Source organism: Lissotriton vulgaris, chromosome 5 (assembly GCF_964263255.1).
Source record: "Lissotriton vulgaris chromosome 5, aLisVul1.2, whole genome shotgun sequence".
Classification (NCBI taxonomy): Eukaryota; Metazoa; Chordata; class Amphibia; order Caudata; family Salamandridae; genus Lissotriton; species Lissotriton vulgaris.
Genome location: NC_141693.1, coordinates 1,137,199,872 through 1,137,222,505, shown reverse-complemented (window position 1 = coordinate 1,137,222,505; position 22,634 = coordinate 1,137,199,872). Strand labels below are relative to the sequence as shown.

The window sequence follows — 22,634 nt, the reverse complement described above, 5'->3', positions numbered from 1 at the left end:
TCATCGTGTGGGTGGTATCTTCCGTGCTGACCTGAGTCCATGAGTACATGGTGGTGGTGGGGGTGTAGGTTCGGTGGTGGGGTACGTGTTCTGAGCGCCGAAGCTGTCGTGTATGTCGACGATCTTACGGTGAAAAAAGGTGGCCAGAGAGTTGCAGAGGTCTTGAGAAGGCGTGATGTCATTGTTGCTGGCGTTGGGGTTGGAGAGCTCTTTCACGACATTGAAGAGTTCCTTGCTGTTGTGGGTGTTGTTGTACAGTCGTTCTCTGAAGGATGACCTTTTGGTGGTGCGGATCAGCCGGTGGTGTTTGCGGGTGGCGTTCTTGAGGGCTGTCATGTTGTCCGTTGACTGGTTGTGGCGCCAGGCTTTCTCGAGGTCACAGCAGGATTTCTTGGAGTCTTTGAGATCGTTGGTTAACCACGCGGCTTTCTTGCTGTTGAGGTTGCTGGGAGGGTTTTTCAGTGGAGCAAGGGTGTCTGCGCGGTCGGTGATCCACTGTGTATGACACAGTGTATACTTTATATCCAGTGGACATCAAGGGTGCGATCGTTTAAGAGATTTACAAAGAAGGAATTATAGAATGATATAAGAAGTTTTGAATTTGAAGCACTCTTACTTCGAACTGTTTGCTCCACCATGGCTTCTTAGTGATGATAAAAGGCTGAGGCATACTGGTGTACCATTTTATGGAAGTAAACCAAAATACCAATTACATGTTGTTCTAGAGAGGGGTACGGCTGTTCCATAGTGTGGAAGCGAGATTTAAAGGCATCGCGTTAATGGAGAAATGAGAGTGAATGGCTATACCCCGGTTTCAAAGTGAGAGTTAAATTGTGTCTTGTAACTGGAGAGTGTTTCAAAAGCATTGCTGAAGTGTACCATAGTCATACATGAACGAGTTATCTTCTTATATGAAAAATTAATAGAGATGTGAATTAGTTTAAAAAGAACGCGTCGGCGTAAGAGTGGAAAAGGCTTTTTCATAGTATTGGGGTCAATGCGAAAAAGTGACAGCTTTTCAGTGGAGTGAACTGGCAGCTAAGTTGTCACTGGGAGTAAAAGGGTGACAATTTAGCATCGGCGTGAGTGTAAAAGGCCTCCTCATTGAGTGGGAGAAAAAGGCTGTTCCATGAGATGCGAGCGAGAGTACAAGGCAGCTCAGTAGCACAGAGTGAGAGTGAAAGGATGTCCCATGAATTCAGGGGAGAGCGAAAGGCTCATCTACGGGGTGGAGGAGAGTGTGAAAGACTGTCCCATGGAGCTGGAGGGAAAGGCTGTTCCGCCGGGAGGTAGTGAGAGTGCAAAGTACTCCGCAACATCGGAGTGCGAGCTTGTCCCATGGAGTGGGAGAGACTGAACTACTCTTCCATGGGGTACACGTGAGAGCTCAGTGTGTCACGTTCCTGGCTTTTGTTTAGGTGCCTAAAACAACTGAAGGCTTTTGTTACTTCTGGTGACAAAAAGATGTCAAATAGGATTTTAGAAGAACAAGGTAAAACACATTTTTATTAACTTCAATTTTTAAACTATGTGTGCTTCAGTTGAAGGCTCTAGTAGAATTCAATTGCAATCGCCTGAATGCATCTCGTATTTTTATGAATGTCTGCTTCCACTGTGCGGTGATCGTTCGAACATTACTAAAACGTTAATCAGCTATCATTTGGGTGATTTGGGATGAAAATGAGAACATTCAATCTCAGAGCATATAATATACAAGGGTAAAATATTGGCAGTGTTTGTTTATCCCCTTCGGTGCTCATGACGAGCTCAGCTCGTCATGTGGCACGGTGCTCGTGTGCTCATGACGAGCTGAGCTCGTCATGACCACACCCAAGATCATTATGCCCCAGCACAGGAAAGGAATATCCTGCGCAGCCAAGGTGCTATTTTAAGCGGGACCCACTTGCCACCTCAAATGGTGGTTTTTGTAGTCAGTCGCAGGTGCTACCCTCGGGGAATGAAAGGGTGTCTTAAGCTGTTGTTGACATTGAAAAGATCCCATACTGCTCTCCTCCCAGTGGTACCCAAGAGCCTGACGTGCAGCACAGCTCCCTCTCTATAAGTTAGTAGCACTGCCTGTTGGACCTAGATTACCCAAGTCTACATATGGTAGCTTGGCACAGTAGTGGCTACAGCTAACTCAAGGCGTTGGTTAAGTAGTTACAAGTCTCACTCACAGTAACTCAGTGATGAACCACTAAAATAAAGACACAACACCACTGTTTGGAAAAATACCGTTACCTTTTATAAAAATAATATGTCTTCTTTAGATTCAAATCATACAGGATACAACATCAATTTCTTTCAGGAGTAAACATTACACTTTTGCTTTGAGAAATTACTTTTCACTCCTCCTGCTGTGGAAAAAAGGCAGTAAACCACATTCAATTGACAAGGATTCAGTAATAGGGAAGTGACACTCTTTTGGAACTAAAAGAAACCCGTTAGATTTACACTATGCAAGGTTACACATCCACATCACCTGACTGGCATGTACATTTCATACAGTTTCAGTGTGTTCTTTAGAGTTATTAGCCTGTTTCAGTAGTAATTTTCAGGACCCTAATATTACTACCCTGTAACCAATTCTGTAATCACACTGGGGTATCAGGCTAACTCCCAGCTCTGATCAACCCTGGTTTCTACAATGGACTCTTATCTCTCCTCTCCACAATTTAAAATATTCACTAGTAGCTCCCAGTTCTCAGACTCTCACTAGTGGCCCCTCTTCCCTGCTCCTTACTTTAGCGTGGGGACGATGATGTCCCAGTCCCCACGCGTCACTGTTGCTTCAGGGCGCCTGCCGGCTTCTTTGCCTCACTCTGCCTGGGTTCCGCCGAACTGGCGCTTTGCTGGGGGGGCTGGCGGTGGATCGGTTGGGATCCCAACTCTCCCTTCCCCGCTCGTGTCTGCTTCTCTTTTTGACACTCTAGCGGGGAAGGCAAAACGGAGCAACACACCTGGGGCTCCTTCAGCTAGCGCTCGAGCGTGGGGGATCGATGTCACTGACACGGCGCTCCGGGAAGCCTTCCGGCGCCTCTTCAGTCACGCCGACAGTCGCGCTGATCCTTCGGTCATGCGCGGAAGCGCTCCGCGACGGCTCCGCCTCTGCTCCCGCCTCCTCAGCGACGCGCACTGCTCCGGGCCTGCTCACCTTGTCGCCCCTCCTTCCGGGGACATCCACAGCTCACGGGGCATGCGCGAGCCTGACGCTGGAAGCGTCTCTTCAGGGGCCGGCTCACTTCGCCTCACAGAGGCCGATTAAGGCAGCGCGGGCGCGAGGGACCAGTGTTCCCGCTTGGCGCTGCGCTGTCACCACTCTTTTGGCCACAGATCCTCCCCTCACCGGGCTCCAAGGGAAAACGCTGCACAGAGCGGGACGCTCTATCCTCAGGGTCTCAAAAGGCTCCGCTGCCGCTTGCCTCCTTCACCAAGCCTCAGGGGCACCACAGAGTCCACACCTGGCTGGAATCCACTCCCTACTCAACGCTGGTAGGTGAAAGTCTTATCCAGGGAAATTAAGTCTCCTAGCAAGGCGTTCCACTAGGGATCAATGGGGGCAAGACTTAGAAGGGTCTTCCTTCTCAAATAGCTCGATTTCTTTATCAGCAGTTGTTGTCTTGAGAGAGGGATCGGTCAAAGGTTGAAGGGGGAACAATCCTCTGAAGTAACTGTCAGCCTCAGAGACAAACTAGCTGCTCTCAGTGTGTCCACCTCCTCTCACCACTGCCTCACTCCTCTACTCTGGGGTCAGCACAAAATGGCAGCTGGTCACTGGCCTTATATAGGGTGGCCTGAGACCTGCAGAAGTCTCTAGTCAATTCCAGAAAGTTCCCTAATGTTATCCTATGGACCTGTCCTCCAGTTGTGTCCGTTATGGCAGTTGGTGGACACCATTTTAGGTCTCTGGAGATCCCTAGATTTTCAAGGGGGTGACTAGGCCTCACAAGTTATGAGGGAAAAATGGCGTCATCGCCAAGGAACACCTAGCCCCCTGACAGCATTGAAAATTCCTGATGGACACATGTAAAAATAAAAATAGAAACTCTGGGAGGCTAAGGGGGACAAAAATAAATCATGATGGTTAGAGTCTTCCCAGAAGCAGACAGGTCTAACACGCGTCCCCCCCAGCTGAAAGTGGGGAGAACTACCCAACCCCTTGGGAGTCCTCATCACTAAGGCGGAAATACCTGGATAGACCGTCTGCGTTGGCATGGTCCGCCCCAGGTCGGTGTTCCACCCTAAAGTCCATTCCCTGTAGGGAGATGGACCACCTTAGCAACTTGGGATTCTCCCCCTTCATTTGCATCAGCCAACGAAGGGGCGATGGTCAGTCTGAACTAGGAAGTGCGAGCCAAACAAGTATGGCCGCAGCTTCTTCAGAGCCCAAACCACCGCAAAGGCTTCTCTCTCAATTGTACTCCACCTCCTTTCCCTGGGAAGTAGCCTTCTGGACAGGAAGACCACGGGTTGATCCAAGCCCTCATCATTTAGCTGCGATAACACTGCCCCAATGCCATGTTCTGACGCATCTGTTTGGACAATGAATTCTCTAGCAAAATCAGGGGCCTTGAGAATGGGAGCGGAACACAATGCTTGTTTCAAGGTCATGAAGGCTCGCTGGCAAGCCTCCGTCCAGACTACCCGTCGGGGTTGCTTCTTGGAAGTAAGTTCAGTGAGGGGTGCCACGATAGTGCCATACCCCTTCACGAAGCGACGGTAGTATCCAGTGAGGCCCAGGAAGGCTCGGACCTCTGTTTGAGTCTTGGGGGGCTCCCAGGCGATGATAGCCTCAATCTTTGCCTGGAGGGGCTGCACCGTCCCTCTGCCCACCATGAAATCATGATGGTTAGAGTCTTCCCAGAAGCAGACAGGTCTAACACTGCCTCTTTCATTTTAATATCTGTGCTTCCTAACGAAAAGTCATGTTTTCTATCAAAAGACTTTTACAGTATAGGTACCCAGTCTTTAAATGACCTTGCAAAATCACACGGCAAAGTGCATTTGGCAGTGTCTAGAGGTGCATTAGATGGCTTTGCTGGACTGTCATCTTGTCCATGCTATAGGTGTGATAGGTGAGTTTGGTAGGTGTTTTGACATTCAAGGCCAAATCTTTTCTCAGAGTTTGGGGTGAGGCATGCCTTTCTGTGGATATGTGACCTGAAAACTTTCAACAAAGCTGCCATATGATCTTCAAGGACAAAATTCCATTAGTGCAGGTTAGTAGGCAGTGTCCTGAGCTAACTGTGGAAGCTCACACCATGTCTTTGTGGTGTGTCCCCTGGCTGAGTGTATGGGTCACAGAGTGTATGTGAGGGCTTAGTGAGTGAACTTCACAAGCACACCCGCCATTAGTGTATATTGTTCAGAGGTGCGTGGCACTCGCACTTGTAATATGACATCCCTTTATTAATGTAATAACCACTTTCACAATTGCTTTATTAATCTTCTTGCTTCTCAAATTTGCTTGAAAATGCACCATTTACCCACACCTTTTTCAAAATGTACCCCCTTTAAGATGTTCGGGCTTGCTTAGCTCGCTCGCCACAGTGCAATCCTACAAAGTTTACGCCCACCAGTTTCAAATGGCATATGTCCTGGTGTGCAGACACCATGCCCAATAGGTACCACGAGAGGGGACTGCTTGCAGGGCAAAGGCCAAGCCAATTGAGTAATATAAGTATAGTACAGGAAAATCGTGTATCATGCGAATCATAAAAGTTGGTACTAGTAGCAGGAGAATTTCCAGAAGGTTAGCACCAAACGTAGGTACTAAGTTGAGTCACAGCCTTTGTTTGCCCAATAGTGGGAATTTTGGAACTATGAAAAAGGCATGGCTGTAGCGCCATACCCTGCGCTCAGTTCCTGCTGGACATATCTGTGGACTTGAAGAAATTGGAATGCACATTGTTCCAACCGTAACTGTCAAACATATTACAGTAATTCATAGGAACTTTTGTCAAACAATTTAAATGGGGAGAGGAGTTGGTCTAACAGCTTGGGCGGTCGACTTCGAATCTGGGAAACTGGGTTCGAGTGTCTGTAATGACGCTGAACATCCTGGGATTCTTGTCAAATCACTTAATCTCCCTGTGCCTAACTAAACAAGCAGTGGCATAGCCAATAGGTCTCGCTTTTGGGACCTTATAAGTATTTAGTTTTGCAGCCAATATCCTTGGTGCAACAATATCAGCTGTTGCATGGCTAAACCTTGTACCTTATAAGTGTTTAGCCATGCAACAGTTGATGTTGCACCAAGGATATTGTGCTGCATAACTAAATACTTTTAAGGTCCCAAAAGCGGGACTTAGTGGCTATGCCAATGCTAGTTTTACTTGGCCAAGAGGCCTCTAAGCTGATTGCCCCACCTCCATATTTATATACAAACCGCACATCAACAGTCCTACAATCACACTACAACACTTTACAGATTAGGACTGCTCATTCCTACTGAGGTGAATATATACGAACTCTGGTGACACCATTCTTTTCTATATGCTGTCGTTTTCTACTTGTGATGCATTTTTCCTCACACTACCCATATTTCGGATTCTGCTTTGGAAAAGTAACTAGAGTGAAACACGTGTCTGCTGAAAATCCATGAGCGCTTGTTTTGTGCAAAAATATATATTTTTGATTCAACTGGAATTTCCTTACATGACACATGAAGTGCGACCGGATTTCTTTTTCCATTACAGCACAAATTCATGTTGCCCTCTTTTTCGGCTTTGTATGCAGTCAGGCATGCTTCTTAGCTGGAAACAGTCTCTGGATACCCACACCCCTTCCTTAACTCCTTTTCTATTATTGATGGTTTCAACACCTCGTCTGGGGTAGTCAGCGCTGTATACATGGAATTACAAGTAGTAGCCATTCCACAGGGTTTGCAATTTAATAAATGTAACAGGTGGCTCCCAGAGTTTGAGATTCTGTGTCTAATGTAAAACTTTTTTTGATTTTGGGATAATCTCTTGCAACCAGTTTCAATGAAACCCCGTCAGAAGCATTGTACGTTTTGTTACAACAGGACGATTCAAGCATTTTTTAACCCCTTCCATGCTCATGACAAGGCCAGCTCGTCATGAGGCACGGTTGAGCTGTGCTTATGACGAGTTAACCTTGTAATGAACAATGATAAATACCACTTTCAGCACAGGAGGGGAAAACCCCCTAGCAGCCAAGGTGTTAAGGAAATGAGGGGGTGGAGAGGGTGTGCAATTGTAACCGCAAGTACACACTGCTGAATAAAAACAGCTCACCTGGTGCTAAAGATTGATTTGCATAAGTGGTGCTTTCTCCTGTGTGGCTAAAGTTTACGTTAGTGAGGAAGTATTATTTACTACCATTCTCGGAAGGACAATATGGTTAGGCTTGGCCTCCACTCCAAGCTCATAAATGTTGTTGCTGCTGCTAACGGGACATGGCGCCAATCTAGAAAAGCAAGTTAGCTGGATCGCGTGCAGAAATAAATGTCTCAGGTTCCACTTGGCAAGAATTATAAAAAAAACAGTTGCGAATGTATTGGACATATTTTTGTTTGTAAAAGACCACGTTAACACAAAGCTGCTGGTGAGGAATTGATTCTAAATATTAAGTAATGTATTATTATTGCTTCAGGGACACACACATTTTATTATGAATGTCGTAGAACAATTTCGAGGTTAGATATATGGGCACAAGTATGAAAGTATGGTAGATGGAACTGGAACTCAGTGATCCGGGTTTTAGCATTTACTAGTTGCTTGTATTTTGGTACTGTAATTTTGCACTTCGTGGTGAGGTCCGTTTTTAGTTCACGACGATTTTCACAAGTGAACCATTTATTTGCAAGCTATTTAAATACATTCATTCATTGCTCTCTAGATACTTCATGGTTTCCAGGACCTATGTGGATCATGGCATAACTGGGTAAGGGGGAGATGTGGGAGGGAGGGAATGATGAGGGAAGCCCGGGAGAAAGGGAGACTGAACACCAAATGTATTTTGACATTTCAGGAGATGGTGGACATAATAGCACCACAGCCCTTCTTACATATTTATTTCAAGCTCTGCCAGAGCGGGTGGCCACGCTACGCCAGCAGGCGGTAAACTCCTTCCCGAGGGGCAGTGTAAATATAGATACCGCATCACCAGCCTCAGTCGCAGCACAGTGGTGTTCCTGTCTGTCATTTTAAGCTGATACTCAGAGAGGGTGGCGTCTTGCACCGGCTGGTGTTTTTACCGCCGGCATGATCCCGGTGATTGCACACTGAGCCCTGAAGCCCTTTGCGGAATGAGCCCCGCTTGAGTCATTTTAGAAGGGGGTTAAAGTGTCACACGATGTATGCTTCGCAGTGGGGGTTCCACATTGCATGTTGAACAAGTGAGCAGGCCATGGCATCGAACTTCAGCTTCAGGTTGGAAGAAGGGCAGATTGATTTGAGTTTGGTACTAGCCCATTACAGACAAGGTACCGAGGATGTTATCTACATAGCCAACCCAACCACCTTGCATGTTGCATTGAGGAGGGTGGAACACGCAATGAGCCCAGTTTTGAATGTGGTGGGGGTAAGGGAGTGAAACCACTGTATGACTGCATGGTATTTTGGTATGTTTTAGATTAAACGTGCATTATTACATGGACTATAATAACACGCAACTCTTTTTTTGTTGTTGTGGCTAACACGGAGAGCGGGCTAGGAGCACTTCTAAGAGCGGGAGGGGGCAGCAAGAAGGTGGATAGCAGGAGGTGTGCAAGTGCGGCCAAAGCACAGGGGGTGGATAGCACTCCATAAAGGTGCAACCCCAGTGTTAATGAATCAGGGAATTAGGACGTGGCAAGCCAGGCTTCGTAAGTGGTGCGCAGGCGAGTGAAAGCAGCACGTTTGCACATGTTTACAATTAACGAGAGGTGGCGGGGGAGGGGCGGAGGAGCGTTGAAAGAGCAAGCAAGAGGAAAGCCAAATGGCGCCTGATTGGGCGCTGAAAGCTGGCGGCTGCGTGCATGCCCCGCAAGCACTAGGCCAGCAAAAGCGTGTGGTAGCGCTTTTAAAAGCCCACTTACTAAATGTCTCGCAGGGCAGCGCATGCGCTAGCTCAGGCGAGACCCAAAATAAATGTGTCCTCATGTAATGCAACTGAGGCTTTGTAAAGTGCTCTGATATCTGATTCGGGTCAAGTACCCGCTATAAAAAACTCTGTAAAATAAAGAAAAGAAAAGAAAAATGTAGTTGAAAACAAAATGTACACTTTGGGGATTATTAGGGGCTACTGTGCACTGATTAGCACTGAGCGGCTAACTCAAAGTTTACAACACACTTACCATGCAACCCACAATAATGACAAGTGGTTGACCGAGATGGCAGCGCAAACATTTTCGGATCACAGCTCACAGTAAAAAGATTTTCTGAGTTACTCAGAAGCTTGGCCTCCTTGATAATTGTTGCTTGACCTGGATAACTGTGCAACTGTAGAATAAGAGCAGACAGATGTTATTTGAAATAAACGAACAAAGCTCGATTTTCTGCATGTGGCAGTTTAAAACAGATTTCCAAACAAGAAGACTAATCAATACAGACACAGTGAGTAAAAATAACAACAATAATCACTATGTAATCTGGACAAAAAGAAAATCACAACAGTACACCTGTGAGAACCAGGGCACGAATTTCAAATTGGTTATCTTAACTGCGGATCCTATACCGACGACACCCAGACAGTTAAGCACTGTTTGACAATATTCTATATTGCATTTGGCTAATAGTTCCTGATTGTGCACTAACTTTATAAAATTAAAAGTATGTAAAGACAAGGTTTTGCAGTTTGCCAGACAATCACAACATTAGCATCACAAGTTCTGGCTCAATACTTTGGAGGTACGTAAGCTCCAATAAAGCCCGTGAAAACTGCTATGAAAATCAATTTAACTACAATAGATCGAAGAGCAGCATCTACCTGTGCAAAATGAGACCTCCTTTTTTCAGTCTTCCTCATAAATTTATGATTGTAAGCGTCTTGGTTTCATCTAGAGTGCATTTTTGCAATGTAATGTACAGGGATGTGGAATTCCTATAGCCCGACGCCCAGGACATATTGTTTGAGGTCAAGGACAACAAATTATCATGTGTATATTTTGTCCTTGGGACAAGTAGGCCAACCCCCTGTAGCACAAACCCTTTGGCTGCCAGTTTGAGGTGCCACAATATGGATCAGGGAAGTGCACGGTCTGCAGTTAAAGTAATATTTCTGTCCATATGTTAATGCTGTTTAAAGTTGTATTTATGGTTCAATAATTGTAAGCCTTCATTATTAGGGTGAGCGCTCTAAGTAAATGTTGTAAGCTCTGACTGAAAATGTGTACACACATTTTCAAAGTTTAGCAAATATGAGGCTATGTATAATGTAAATGCTCCCAGAATGCTCTCTGATTTGATGCAAATATTTGCAGAAGCTTGAAAGCAAGATTGATGATTCTTTGCTGTCAAAATATAATATTCATAAAAAAAATGAAAGCAGGAAAAAAAACATTTAGCTAAACAACTATAAAATTTGAGGGACCAAATTTTAGCAGCATCATTTAGTAACATGTTGATACATGCTAGTAGTTCCCAAAAATATTCATAATAGAAAAATCAGCGTAACCAGTTTCAATAAGATTTTGGGAAACAAAAATAAACAAGCATTGGCAAAGCCAGTTGGTCTGAAATTGGTGGTCAGTTTTATAGTTTTTTCTATATGTGTCTTGTTTTGGAATGTTTTTTGTAAAACCTTATTGGTATGGGAGCTGCCTGGCACTCACCATTATAACAAACATCGGCAAAAGCATCAGTTGTTTTTGGTCTCAAAAAGCGCGCACTGCCACGGTTACTGGAAATTAACCAAACTACTTTGTTTGTGAATATGCTCCTTGTGAAAGAGCAGAATGCTGTCACTCACAGTGAAGCCAGACTATACACCGAGAGAGAGAGAGAGAGAGAGAGAGAGAGAGAGAGAATTTGAATAAACTCAAAAGGTCATGACCAACGCCAGACCAAATTAGGGGCCCAATTATTAAAGAAAGTTTTCAAAAGTGCACCAATGGTATATGTCCTAACATTAAGTGCAGCTATACGGCTTTCGTGAATTCCCAAGAATTTACAGAAGTAGGTCAAGAAATAGTACTCTTAGAAAATATTTGTGAACTGCATTTTAGCCTGAGCTAATATGCATTTGCTCTTGTGAGTGTCTGCAAGTTCACTTTCCCTCCAACTACTTTTTTCCCAACTCTGGAAGAAGGTTTATGCCTGCCATTGTCAGGAGTAAATTGCCAACATTTCTCAGATTGGGAACCCTTAAAACATGCAAATTAGTAGGTTTGCACAGACTCAAAAGGGCATTCTAACCCTGGAACGATTGCTTACCACTACCTTCAGCCCCAGTTTGTAGATCTGCGAAAACGTGGCAACTTAAAGGGATTGCAAGTATTCAATCACTACTATGGTATGAGCCCTGGCATAATCAGAGAGGCTATATCAGAGCTCTTATATAATGAGATGCTGCCATAATTTGTCACCGCACTACATGGCACCAAAGGGACAAGTGGATTTTGTTACAGGACAAGTAGATTTATGAAGCAACCAGCCCCCTGAACAAGTAGATATTTTATTAAATTCCTCACCCCTGAATGTACCTCGGTTTCCAAACAAATTCGTAGACAAGTTCAAGCTTTTACATAATGAGACCGCAAGGCTTCCACTAGCCCTAAGCAATCTGGATCATATTACTCCAGAGCCTTAGTCACGACACTGCTTACCAATCAATTGCCAATTGACTTTTAATGCGCGGGGTCCTGTTCAAAAAGCTTTTTATTTCAACTTGAGTTACCATTAACCTACGGGTTTAGCTGTCGTACACAGTCACACAAACAATATTTGGTGCATTTGCCAGCTTTAAAGAAGACGCGCCTCGGTGACAGCGTTTGGGGTTGTGGGTGGCACCCTTCATTTGGAACACAGTCCTATCTCTGGGGTTTAAAATACATCTAAAAACGTGATTATTTCATCGCTGTCAGTTTGCCTGTTTCCACAGGTAACTAACTACATTAATGGTTTATTCCGATCTTTAATAACTAAAAAATTAATAATTTAGCCAGAGCAAAACGAAACATTTAACAAAATCCACGAATTCAATGTTGCAGTTACCCACCGCTATCACTCGCTCATTCAAATATATTATGGGTCCTCATTTTTAAGAGTACAAGGAGCCTTCCAAGATATATATTAGTTCCGTTCCCTGAACGACAAGCGCCTCAATTGTGTATGTTACTAACGCCCTCCTTCATAACGAGGCATATTATGTTTCATACCGCTGGTTTCTTTGACAGAAATGACAATTCTACTGCAATACTGAAGGTGGCTGGCGGAGAGAACCACTATAACATGCATACAACAAAAGTCTGCTTACTTAATGATAAATTCTTAAGCGATTGAGCACTCTACATACAGGACAATCACACATCAAGGTATCGGCCTCAATCCACTCAGGGGCATAATTTCACACAAGTAGCAAAACAAGAGAACCTATTCCAGTCACCAGAGACAGGCCGAGTTTCAACCCACCATCACTAATTACATCAGGAACAGTGTTCTCAGTGTCCTGATCCTTTGAGTACAAAAGCTGAAAAACAATGTTAGATTCTAACCAAAAATAATTTTCAAATCTTTTTCTTGAAGCCCTAACAAGCATATTGTCCCCGAGTAGTTTAAAAAAAATACGAGAAGTCTCAAGGGACACGCATTTTGGGGACAAAAGAAAGGAATTCATTAATATAAACAGCACGAGAGGAAGGTATAGATCATAAGAAATCCTATGGAAATGGTTGTAGTGGTCCACAACATGGAGTTTTGGGCATCCGAGAACTTTCCAACACCAGAGGATCGCCGTATTTGATGCCAGACGCTAAAATAGGTTTACAGGCGATGATAATCTCTCCCCCTTGTATTGTCTCAGGATACACTTCAGACTCACAGGATGCGTCACCCCACGATCCCACACCCAAAAGATGTAATCTACTTTGTTGCGAGCCAGTTCTTTTTTAATTATTTTAATGAATTAAAGTGAACAGAAAAACATACAGAAACACGATCATTATCACATGATGCTCCATTACAATATATCAAAACAGCACATTCATATATTCACATCAAGACGGTTGGCCAAGCAATTAAAAGGCCCCCTTGTCACGACAGTGAAAGGTCATATTTTCAACGTTCCTAGCAAAAGAAGTATAGAGCAATCTTACGTCAGCAAAGTCGACAGTCGAAGGGAAACCTATTTCTAATCTCAATACGCATAACTATTTTTTGTCCCATAGTAAAGTGGCGTACAGTTCAGAAGTGGATTTCAATTCCTGCATGTCACTTTAGGGTCCGGATCCCTTTCATCACCTCAATTACAACCGTCTTCTCAATGACAATAGCAGCAGGGGAGAAATTCATCTGACTGGTTTAGGAGCATCAGAGACATATTCAGGTCCGCTTGTCTAGTGCCAGGACACCTGGTGGTACTCGCGCATCATAAAACAAACATCCAATGAACGTAACCAATGGCGTGACCAGCTATATATATGATAGCATCTTATTTAGCTCCCCAGCAATGGCCCGCCAGAAATCAGAGGTTCCTTGGCAAGACTGTGCCAAATGCATAAACACGGTCCAAAAGGGGGTGGTGATGGACGGAGCATCTGAACCAATCAAACACTCACACCCGGTCAAAAGATCTGGGTTTAATCCATCACCGTTCTTTAGCCCACTCTGCCACCCCAGTTCAGACATGGCTATATGCCGTCCCATAAGCATGGCAGGGTATGCTCAGATGTGAGTCCCTTGCTCACTTTGCCACTGGATTCAAGCAAGCCGGGCTGAAGACGGCTGGAATGACAGAAACCGGTCCTCAGAAGCTTGTTTCTGGTCCAGGGAAGACATGGCTTGGCAGTTCGGGCTGGACTGTTCCCATGAGGCACAGGGTCAGACTGATTTGCATACAGCCATGTCTGAACTGGGGTGGCAGAGTGGGCTAAAGAACAGTGATGGATTAAACTCAGATCTTTTGACTGGGTTTGAGTGTTTGATTGATTCAGATGCTCCGTCCATCACCACCCCCTTTTGTACCGCTTTTGGCCGCCATAAGTGTGGCAGGGTATGCTCAGACGTGAGTCCCTTGCTCACTTTGCCACTGGATTCAAGCAAGCCGGGCTGAAGACGGCTGGAATGCCAGAAACCGGTCCTCAGAAGCTTATTTCCGGTCCAGGGAAGACATGGCTTGGCAGTTCGGGCTGGACTGTTCCCATGAGGCACAGGGTCAGACTGATTTGCATATAGCCATGGCTGAACTGGGGTGGCAGAGTGGGCTAAAGAACGGTGATGGATTAAACCCAGATCTTTTGACTGGGTGTGAGTGTTTGATTGATTCAGATGCTCCGTCCATCACCACCCCCTTTTGTAATGCATAAACACAGCATGCAGTGCACACATCCCAGACACTTGTTTATTTAGAGGATTTATTTTGGACCACATTTCTGGAGCGATGTATATCCTATGAAAGAACTTGTAAAATATGAGCCTAGGTCTGTAGTTAGATGACAAGCGCAGTATGCACTCATCAGTGTACCCACTTATTCTCTGACCACTCCTCTCCAATATCTGCAGCCCACATCACCATCACCGAAGGTCACATCACTTCTATTTTCAGCAAATTACCTGTACAATTTAGTGACCCAACCTCGCGTACCTTTCAGCGTAATTGTACTAGTAAGAGGGGAAAAAAGACTTCGGTTCTTCAGGGAACGAAATACATGAGCTTTCACCACATTACATAAACATGGCTAAAGGACTGCTATAGGCCAGACTTTTGAACTCATCCAGAAAGAGTGGACCGACACACACCAGTATGTTTTTAATGGATATGCACCACTGCTTGCATCATAGTTTACTAGAAGGCAGGTTTACTCTCCAATGGAGCCTCCAGCAAGCATAAAACCGGAAGCCAAACATCCCTCTGCAAAGATTCCTATGCTCTGACAGCACACACCACCATTGGCATCCCGTCCTAGAGGAGGCAGAGAACACTAACAACATCGCTGTACTTTTACACTGTCTGACCACCTTATTTTCAGCAACAGTATGTGGTAGGAGCGAAGGGGGGAGATACCAATATAGAGCGTAATGGGCCTGTGCCACCAAGTGATAAAGTGCAAATTCCTCAACAACAAAAAAAAACACCCATCGTATAGAAGGATAAGTGTTGAACCTTTCATTCTCGAGTTCTTCCCTCCTCAAATCAGGTGTGTCAGCAGCCCTATTAATGTTTTTAAAAAAAAAAAAATGTTTGTCCTCATCTCACCTTGGCACGTACAAATGAACACTCGCAACCCCATTCCATCCTGGGCGCCCAGTGTTGAAGTTCTTGCTGTACCCGCAGCCGACCCGGCTACCCCTTTATTCTGGGGCCAGGTGTAATCATTGGACAAATTCAGGATTTGTTACCAACCTCATTTCTATAGCCCACTCCATCAAAGGCTGCCATACCATGCTATTTCTATTGTGTAGTGTACCAGTTTCAAAACGTGTGGTTCTCAGAACAGATTGAAGACAATTTTCATGCGAGGGAGGGGTAGCATCCTTCCATACTTTAAATATTTCTCTACGTGCAATAAGAATTAGGGTGAAAAATAAGGCCACCTGTGTCCCTCTTAACCCATCAATAAGATCAGCGTCCAAACCAAAAAAACCCTAACAACATTCAAACTAAGCTTCATCTTAAAAACACTCTCCAATGTCCTCTCCACATTGGCCCAGAAGGGGCCAATCATAGGGCAGTCATAAAAGACATGGATATCATCGGCCTCTGGCATATCACATCTAGGGCACAAGGGGGTGGACTGACAAACTTTGCGATTTTTTTAGGAGTGTAATAAAGCCTATTTATGACGTAGTAGTGGTTCTTCTTGAGGGAAGCAGTTTCGACAAATCTATACAGATATTGAAGAGATATATTGTATAGGTCAGCCGAGTGGGCCTCCAGAACTGAGAGTCTCCAAACATGATGTAACGGGGGAGCTCAAATTTCATCCGCCTTAATCAGTTCCCTATACTAGAGTCCCACTTCCTTCATCCTTTGACTCGGGCCTGGAGTGCCAACTCAATGTCCCAATTTCCACTGATGTTGTCTTTCTCAGCGGAATACCATGAACAGAGTTGAATATATTTAAATCTTGAGAAAGAATCCACAATCCTAGACTGCAAGAGCTCCCAAGGAAGCACCTCCTCAGATGACACTAGGTCTGACCAGATTACTATTCCTGCTCTCCTGACTAAAAGAGACAGACCTGGAGACACAGCGGTGTGCCAGGGGAATCCCATATAGGGGCAAAATCCGAATAATATTTTATGCCCCAGCATCCTTTAACTCTATTCCAGAGTATCAAGGCAGATTTTAATACCTTTAGGCGGGCCTATTTGTAAAATCTTGGTGCACCAAACTTATACAAAAATCCAGGGCCGCCTCCCTCATGAACTAACATTGTATTCAAAATCTGCCCCCAGTGTGAATTATCCGGGCTAGTTAGAAGCTTTTTAACATTTTTTAACTGAAAGGCAAAGGCATACCACACAACATCCGGAAGCGCCAGACCCCCTTTTATCAGTTTTCCATTCAGTTTTTTCCAAGATATCCGGGTGTTCTTATTTGCCCAGATAAAACTGCCTATCTTCCCCTGAATCTTTCCCAAGATTATATTATGGAATCGTATTAAATAAATAGGTCAGTTTGGGCAAGATGACCATTTTGACCAGATTGACACGGCCATATATTGTTAACGGAAGATTTTGCCATCTCGAAAATAAGTGATCAATATCTTTAGCCACCTTTTTCAAATTTAGCTTTACTATGTTATTACGGTCAGATGTAATTAATACACCTAAATACCTAAACTGGCTGCTTAAGGCTCCCTCCCAATGGTCAACTCCCCAGCACATTATTTATGTTTTTGTGTTATTTATCAAATAACCAGAACAACCATAATCTACCATAATCTCCTCAACTCTGGGGAAGACCTCTGCCGGGTAACTGGTGTAAACCAATAAATCGTCTGCATATAAAGCCAGTTGGCAACAATAGTCCTTTATTCTGAAGGGTGTAATTTGGTCATCCAACCTCAATGCTTGTGCCAGAGGCTCAATATAGAGATCGAAAAGGAGGGGCGAGATAAAACACCCCTGCCTTGTTCCCCCTCCTGATACTAAAACGAGGTGACAGAAAGCCGTTCAATAAAATCGCAGCCGAAGCACCCTCATAGCATCCTCTTAAGGTTTGAATAAAGGTTGCTCCGAACCCCATAATAGTAAGAACGTCCCAGAGAAATCCCCAGTTGACACGGTCGAAAGCCTTCGCGGCATCATATGCTGCCACCGCTAATGGCTCCGACCGTGCCACCGCAAGATCGATACTAACGATCAGCTGTAAAGTTAGCTCGTGAATATACCTCCCTGGGATGAAAACCTTCTGATCCAGGTTAATCAAGAGCGGGACCAACTTGGCCAATCTCCCTGCCAAAACACTAGGAAAAATCTTATAATCTGCGTTTAGCAGGGAGATTGGTCTATAAGAGTCTGCCCTGAGGGGATCCTTCCCCGGTTTTAATATTAACACAATAGTAGACTCTTTCCAAGACGGCAGAAATCTGCCTCGGGGGCTGTAGATGTAATTGAATAGTTCACAGTCTTGGTACTAGGAGATCCTGGAGCGCTTTATAGACTTCGCCTGGAAGAGCATCAGGTCCTGCTGCTTTATTATTTTTTTTTTTTTTTATATGTAGTTTAATTTCTTCTTCTGTAAAGCGGCTATAAAGCATATTGCGATCATCCTCAGCCAGGCCTGGGAGAGCCTTACTTTCCAGCCACCGCAGAGTGTTAAGGGAACCTGGAGAAACCTCCTCTTGATATAATTCCGAGAAGAGGGAGAATTTTTTTTCCATATCCTCCTGATGGCAAGATATAGTTCCCTGCTCATCGATAATTAGCCTATTAACTTTGTTCCTGACCCGATCTGCTCTAATCTTACCTGCCAATACTGCCCCAGCCCTTTCGCCAAACTCAGTTTTCCATTGAATATGCAGCCCACTGAGCCTTAACTTTCTGGTCCAGTAGACCTCGATATTCTAGGCGTAGGCGTTCTATTTCAGCCAGGACTTCTGACAAAGCATCCACTTGAGCACCTAATCTCAGGGCTTCCAAGCATGAGATTTTATCTTCTATCGTCCTGAATTTAGCTGCCTCCTTCCTATTGCTGGAGATATTTAAGCTAAGGAACTGACCTCGGATATGAGCCTTATAGGCGGTCCCAGACAAATTCAAGCAGAGCTGAACCTATATTATCAGAAAAATAATTAGTGGAAGAAACGCTGTGACAGTGGCCTGATCATTCAAAACTGCCCTTTTTAAGGTCCATCTGCGAGTCATTGTGGTCCTAGCCCTACCTGTATTGATTGAGACAAAAATAGGGGCATGATCGGACAGAATGCTAGGTAAGATTTTAATATCCAGCAAAGCCTCTAGACAGACTATCCATCAAGATGTTGTCCAATCTTGAGGCATGTCCGTGTTTTTTACTAAAATATGTAAAACCTGGCACCGAGACACTATTAACTCTACAGGTATCAATTAAACCAAGTTCATATATCATATTCACCATGGCACGGCGGGATCTTGGAGTGGTGACTGCCTGGCGATAGTTGGAACGGTCTTGCCGAGGATCGAGAAGTATATTAAAATCACCACGATAATCATCGAGGAGCGCACTTCGGCCAGGTTAGACTGTACTTTTGCAGGCAGGCTGGATCATCTGTATTTGGCCCATAATAACACACGACAGTCATGACGTTCCCACTAAAATCAGCCTGTGCTTGGACCCATCTTCCAGACTGGTCTGATGTAAATGACCTTATAGAGCCTCCAATGCCAGCCTTAATTAAAATTGCTACTCTCTTATTTGCCGTCGACTGCTCATAACAGCAGAAGGCTCCAATCCATCTAAGTTTCCCGAAAACCTCTTTACTCTCGCAAAGGCTCAAGTGGGTTTCTCGAAGTAAAATTAGTTTAGCAGCAGATTGCTCTAAATATTTAAAGATCAACCTACGTCTCCTAGTACATCGGAGGCCATTGACATTCCAGGATATAAAATCCAAGCTATTATGGGTCATACAGTATTTTCCAACCCCTCCTTGCCCCAATGTCCATACGGCCTTCTACACAATACTGTTTAATTTGGGGTTCTTGCGAGTGCCTATAAGATGAGAACATGTTTTTTTTCTTTGTTCCCCCTGCACCCTTCCCACCACCCCCACCCCCCTTGCAGCCCCAAACCCTCTCCACCTCCCTGGGGAACCCTCCTTTACTTCGTGAGCATTACGCTCTTTGACGAATCCCCCCCCCCATCCCGTGTATGATTATGTATGATTATGAAATAATGTGTAGAATAGAGAACAAAATAGATAAATAGGTAAATAGTATGTGTCAACTATCTGTAACGGTTGTTATCTAAAGCCAGTATATAGCATCCTTTATATCTAACTGTTAGTTACCCTACTAGTTTCTCCACATGATTATGTAGCTATATCTCTCACCCCTTCCCTGCGGCCCCAGCTGTTTGCATCCCTTCTCCACTCGCCCCTTTATTGCCTGCTCTTATTTCTTCAATCAAGCTATCTGCTTCCTCCACATGCCGGATGTTATGCATGTGGTTGCTCCACATTACCCGGAGTGAAGCAGGAAATTTCAACTGAGCGCGTGCCCCGAGAATATTAAAAATTGCCAGTCTCTTGCCATTTCCCATTGCCTTAATGCTGTGATATGTGAGACATCGGAACGGATTGTGAAGGAAAATGGTGTGGAAAAAGACACTGATTTTATAGCGCCTGCTTTTAGTGCCAGCGACAAGATCCTTTCCTTGATGGCATAGGTGAGAAAGTGGACCAAGATTATTCTTGGATATTTATTCCCCAAATTCCGCCTGAAAGGATCACAATGGACTCTCTGAATATCGGCTAATAGATCTTGGTCTGTATCAGGAGAGTCCTTTAAGATTGTCGTTTTAAGCACTGCGAGAATAAATGCCTTAATGTCATTCCCTTCAAGGTCCTCAGGGACATTCAAAATGTTAAGTTATTTTTCCTCGAATTGTATGAGTCTTTCAAGATCGTCTCTCATTTCCCGGTTCTGCAGGACCAGCTTATCGATGTTAACTGCGGATGTAGTAAGGGCTTCTTTGATCTTAGGTATTTCCACTTCTAGGGCATCCGTCTTTTTTTTTGCAAGACCTTTATTTTAAACATGCTCTCATACACAGCAGTGTGCCTACAACCCTGCACAGGGCCGGCTGCTATCAAATCAACAGTTAGTAACTGAAAGCACATATCAAAGGATATCAGGCGAGTACAATCCAATAGTGCAGAGGGCGACAATAGTCCACAGTCCAAGTCAAGTTCATCCTCCACAGTCGTATCTCGCTCATCACCTATAGGTCTTATTTTATATTGTTTATATGTAACAACAACAACAACCCCTACCCACCCCCAGCCCAAACAATCCCGGTCCCTGGTCACAGTAAAAGTCCATAGCAGTAATGCTGAATGTTAAAACAGTGTGGAGGGTACGCAAGATACCGCCAGCGATCGAGCGAAGTGTGCAACCTCAGATCTGAATCCCAGCACGTGCCACCAGTCGTTGGGTGAAAATAGTAAAACCTACTGACAGGACAGCCCCCCCTCAGGGTCCATACACAGCAAAGGAGAAAGACATCCCAACAGCGATATCAGCACAGCACAACCATTCAGTCAGGCAAACACTCAGACACACCGACACCAGGCAGTAGATCCCCGCCCTCATCATCAGAACTGTCGTCACCTGCCAGGGAAAGCATATATGCAGTATATGGAGCCCAGATGTCTCGCGGACGCGACTTCTCCGGCAGAGTTTTAGCATAGCAATTCAACTGATCCCTGAAGTAGGCCAGGTCCTTTAGCCACAGTTGAACATCATGTGAAAACAAAACTGGGGTTGGCTCTAATCAGCGAGGCTGAGCCTATATAACAAAGAACAAGAGAGGTGCCAGTACTGATAACATTTATTCAATGATAGAACTCACCATCCACACCAAGAAAATTAATTCGAGATAGGGAATTGCTACTTGGTCGCAATTTTATTTTATAGAAATTCAACAATTATTACACAGTTTATCTGTTCATGAAAAGAGAAGCATTACAAAAAATAGAAGAATTAGGGACACATCAAATCACATTCAGTGGAAACCTCATATATTCCGAAAACCGCAATCATGTCACAGTCAGCAACACATTCATCACATTCATATCTGACTCAAACATACCACATACTACCACTACAGGGAGAAGGAAATATACACTGGATCTGCACAAATTATACAATAGTTCAGTACACTTGTCTGAAAATATTACATTCCTATCTATTTATGAATTTTTTCATTCATTAGAAATTAATACAATAGTTCAGTACACTTGTCTGAAAATATTACATTCCTATCTATTTATGAATTTTTTCATTCATTAGAAATTAATACACTGAAAGGTAATGTACATAAGATGGTAAGGAGCCTGGGAGTAGTAATGACTCCTAGGTGCTCAAGCAGACCAGTGAGAAGGTGGCCACCTTCTCACTGGTCTGCTTGAGCACCTAGGAGTCATTACTACTCCCAGGCTCCTTACCATCTTATGTACATTACCTTTCAGTGTATTAATTTCTAATGAATGAAAAAATTCATAAATAGATAGGAATGTAATATTTTCAGACAAGTGTACTGAACTATTGTATAATTTGTGCAGATCCAGTGTATATTTCCTTCTCCCTGTAGTGGTAGTATGTGGTATGTTTGAGTCAGATATGAATGTGATGAATGTGTTGCTGACTGACATGATTGCGGTTTTCGGAATATATGAGGTTTCCACTGAATGTGATTTGATGTGTCCCTAATTCTTCTATTTTTTGTAATGCTTCTCTTTTCATGAACAGATAAACTGTGTAATAATTGTTGAATTTCTATAAAATAAAATTGCGACCAAGTAGCAATTCCCTATCTCGAATTAATTTTCTTGGTGTGGATGGTGAGTTCTATCACTGAATAAATGTTATCAGTACTGGCACCACAGTTGAACATCAGGCGCTCGCCTGCCACCCCACACCATAGCCACCCTCCGTTTAGCAAGCTGTAATGCCAGGACAATCAATCTCCGCTCCTTATGTGGCACTCCAGAGGCGAGCCCCAGCAAGCACAGACGTATATCCAACGCAACCTCCGAGGCCGTCATCTTAGTCAGCGCCTCAGTCACAGCGATCCAGAAGCCATACACCTGGGCACACCCCCACGCCAAATGCACGAAATCCGCATCATCCTCTCCACACCGGACCCATTGCGCAGAATCTCGAAGACCGTATCTAACTAGCTGCGTAGGTGTATAATACCATTGATGTAGAAATTTAAAGTGGAGGAGGCGGAAATTGTCGTTGGCCACATAACCCCCAGTCATGGAACAGCATTCAGTCAATTCCTCATCCGTTAATGGCTCAGGCAGACACCTATCCCATCTGGCC

At 44.3% G+C, this 22,634-nt stretch overlaps 1 protein-coding gene across 2 annotated transcripts in view; it reads right to left on the bottom strand.

Annotated features, from left to right (window-relative positions):
* TDRD1 (tudor domain containing 1) overlaps nucleotides 1–22,634 on the bottom strand; it is a 1,954,313-nt gene that overhangs the window by 1,646,524 nt on the left and 285,155 nt on the right. For both annotated transcript variants that reach the window (XM_086922877.1, XM_086922878.1), the window contains exon 4: nucleotides 9,302–9,446. In XM_086922877.1, coding sequence (XP_086779003.1) covers nucleotides 9,302–9,446 — 145 coding nt within the window. The remainder of the gene's footprint in view (nucleotides 1–9,301; nucleotides 9,447–22,634) is intronic.